The following is a 3701-nucleotide window of genomic DNA, read 5'->3' as shown; positions in this document are numbered from 1 at the left end:
AAATATTTATTATTAACACAACAACGATTACACAAAAACAAATAACTTTTGACAATTACTTAAATTATACAATCATTCTCAACTTTGTAAAGAAATTAATTAAAAAAAAAGTCGTATATATCGTTAACTCATGTCTTTTCCCGGTGGTGGCACCGACTAATTCCGGACCCGTCGTGGAGTCCATTCTTTGTTTTGTTAGGGTCTCTAAAGAGACAAAACAAAACTTAAAAAAAATATTATATGGCTAACAATCAAGTCTATATTTCTGGTGGCAGCACCGATTTGAGACCCCTCAGGGGTCAATTCTTTGTTAGGGAATCTTATCGGGCTGTAAAGAGGCAAAACGAAATCTAAACTATTTATTGTTAGAACAGCTTTTTTAATATGTACTTTCTGACAGGTCCAACCATTCCCTTCTTCCCGCTATCTTAAAAAAAAAAACAGATTTACTGCTGATTTTTCGTCATAGATTGGTATACTATAAAAGATATATGACAATTCCAGGGAATGGGAGTAAATGAAATGGCATCTATGTTGACTCAGCATCCACTTGGTAACGAATGTAGCGAGAACGAGACCATGCTGCAACCGCACCCGGACCAGACAGACACCGTCGATGGTAAGTCCCTACTTTAAGATGACCACAAACTTCAACATTCATTAATAAAGCATAAAACCAATAAAATCAATCGTACTGTGGTAAAGAATACTTCAAATGATCTATTTCCTTAATACCCATTAAGGAGTTGAAACTTACCCGAGATCATATTGGAATTATTTGAAATGCATTACTCTGTCAATGTTACCTTTTTAATTGAATATTTTAATTTTGTAGTGAAGTTTGTGGTTATTTAAATGTATTTAGAAAGGAGAGTTATTTGTGACAAAATAATTATAAAAACTAAAAATGTTTTGAATTTTTTTGTCACAAAAGCTTTTCTATGTTTTGTGTTTTCTGTGTTGCCAGCTTTTGATGTTCTGCTTCTATTTGGAAACATAAATTGATTTACATCATTAGTATTTTTATTTATGGTTTCAAATATTTTCTAAATGTGTTGTTTTTAACAGCATGCCATTAACACCTTATAGCATGGTTTACTATTGCTTGTATCATTCTTCTCTAATTTGCACCAACCATTCATTACTAGCTTCTTTTATATTACTTTGGCTTTTATATAGTTATCGAAGAAATCGGTGTGGTTATAAAATTCGAATAAGATTTGGCGCTCCCCACTTTAGGTCGTGTTTTTAGTAAAATTACAAGTGTGTGTAAATTTATGTATGAAAATTAAGTACAAAACAAACGGTGATTTTTTTTTATTAGGCTTGAATAAGGTATGCATGGATACAAGGGAAGTAACTTTTAAGGAACGTGTCTTGAAGGCATTAAGCATGCGTTAAATGAAATTAGAAGTGAACGAATTACGTATATTACAGGTGAAAACTTTGGCGTTGATGAAAATACAAAGCCCGAACGATACAACAAATTATCGAATTTAAATAGCATAATGAAAAGCTACAAAATGGCATTAAATCAAAATAAACCATACAGTATTCCTATGACTTGTAATATTTGTGGTAAAAATGTTGGCAATATAAAGAAACATATGAAATCTCATAATCCCGAACAACATAAATGTCCCTTGTGTCCCATTATATTGACCAGAGCGGATAATTTAAAGAGACACTTGCGTATGAAGCATTGTTCTGTCTTAAGATCTGATAATATATCTAATATTCAAACATGTTGAACACCAACGCATAATGTCTTACAATATTGAAAGTTTTTTTATAGAATGAAATGAAGTATTTGTGATTTTTTTTCTATCATGAGAGGGTGATATTTAATTTTTACAATATGAGATATAAGTCATTAGTTTTTATTAATCATGTGTGAAACTCAATGAAGTAAAGTTAAAAATAATGAATTAAAAAAAAAACATTAATTGATTACTGATTCGATTTGTATAGTAAAAGCTTTTAGGAAATTACTCATTATTCATTTATTCCTTACTAATGAGATATGAAATTGATACATGAATATCCAAAGAGGTAGCTATAAGATTTCTTAAACCAAATATCGTATCCTAACATTTCTTTGTTATAACAAATTGCTTTTACAGGTATTTCCGTTTTGTAATTAGTAATAAGGTGTGGTGTGTTTTATTAACAAGTCATAACAAGCACTATTATTTAAGGATATAAAATATGTTTTTTCTTTCGAAACGGTATGCTAATTTTGCTTCCCTAGTGTTTGTTATGTCTATGCTAAGAATCAGTAAGCTATAGTAACACGGGTATACAATGTATGGCTAAATTTATCTCGGCTTTGAGCGATTAACTTTCTATTTTCAGTATTTTAATAATAAACTCACTTTTGGTTGAACACTAAAAAATATTATGCAAATAATAAGTTCTATAGTTTTTTTATTTTAATAGTAATAATTGTCCGAATTGTGATATTCACGTTGATTTAATATAGCTTCAACAGATTTTTTTTTTCAATTTCATAGTAATAATGTAATGTTGAAGCTTGTTAGGGTCAATTTTGTATTTAATAGTTTACTCAATTTTAAACACGAGCTGTGACGGGAAGGATATCATTTTACCTGTGCTCTTCAAATTGTGACGTCATAGTAATAATTAGTCTAAAATAATATTTGCAGTATTTTATGACGCAAGAGAGCTAAATGGTATCCTACCTTGGCTATAGCGCACTAGCGATATTATGATCTCTTATTGTTCCTCGTAGTAAATGTTAAAGTAAACGACAAAGCGTCCAAGACTGATTTTGTATTTTGGGACAACATTCTTTTAATAATAATTTATTTCTTTTTAAACTACTTGTAAGTATCGTTATTGTGTGTTCGTTGCAAATATATTCCTTTTTTATTTATACTTATTTTCTTTTCATTTTCATCCTCTTCCATGCTTCGTTTTGTTTATAGCAAACCTGTTTCTAAACAAATCGCATTCTGTTACCGGCTTGGTGAAAGTGGATACTATTAACATTTCATGCAATTGTAACAACACTGACAAATAACAGACACCATTTCTTCAAACGCCATAATCGATTCATTTTTGCATGAATCTCTTGAAATATAATTATTTTTAAGTAACTTTATTTCGGAGGTTTTGTTAATAATATAAAAAGTAATTAATGGACTTTCTTATTCTTAATGAGCGCTTTTAAAATAGTGCTAGGAGAAGCATAGTTTAGCATTTACAAACTAATCTCGATGCTGCTTTGAAAACCTAGTGCTAATGTTGTCCATCTTTGAATAACCTCTTTGTGACAGACAGTAGAACTTTGACTTCTTAGCCTACTCCGTATATCTAAACTTCTCATTATTTAGTCAAATATGATCCTTTTATGTTTCAAAATGTCGTACCCATGTGATATCTTATTAAATACTCGATCATGTTTAAGGTTGATTATTCTAGGTTCTACTGTTTTATACTTACTGATAACATAGTTATTAAAATTTAATAATTTCAAAGACGTGTATTAAAATGCTGCAGAACCAACAAACTTACCGTTAGCAGTATGCGATTATGAATGATGACCTCATATTTATAATCTCCAAAATTCTATTCCCATTAGTAATTTTTGTTTTTATTTATTATTTATTTTATTGTTTTTTCAAACTAAACCTTCATTAAGTCGTTGTTTTCCTTTAGTTTTTTGCAATATAATATGA

At 29.7% G+C, this 3701-nt stretch overlaps 1 protein-coding gene across 1 annotated transcript in view; it reads left to right on the top strand.

The window, feature by feature from the left end:
- The window catches only part of LOC106104066 (sex determination protein fruitless), a 9621-nt gene extending 7774 nt beyond the window's left edge, over positions 1–1847 (top strand). Inside the window, exons 6-7 of the mRNA XM_013284004.1 lie at positions 496–619; positions 1438–1847. Of these exons, the coding sequence (XP_013139458.1) occupies positions 496–619; positions 1438–1751 (438 nt within the window). The 3' untranslated portion in view covers positions 1752–1847. The remainder of the gene's footprint in view (positions 1–495; positions 620–1437) is intronic.
- The last annotated feature ends 1854 nt before the right edge of the window (positions 1848–3701 follow it).

This window comes from Papilio polytes, unplaced genomic scaffold, assembly GCF_000836215.1.
Source record: "Papilio polytes unplaced genomic scaffold, Ppol_1.0 DF823691.1, whole genome shotgun sequence".
NCBI classification, from domain to species: Eukaryota; Metazoa; Arthropoda; class Insecta; order Lepidoptera; family Papilionidae; genus Papilio; species Papilio polytes.
Note: the sequence above shows the minus strand (reverse complement) of the source record. Positions and strands in the feature narration are given on the sequence as shown.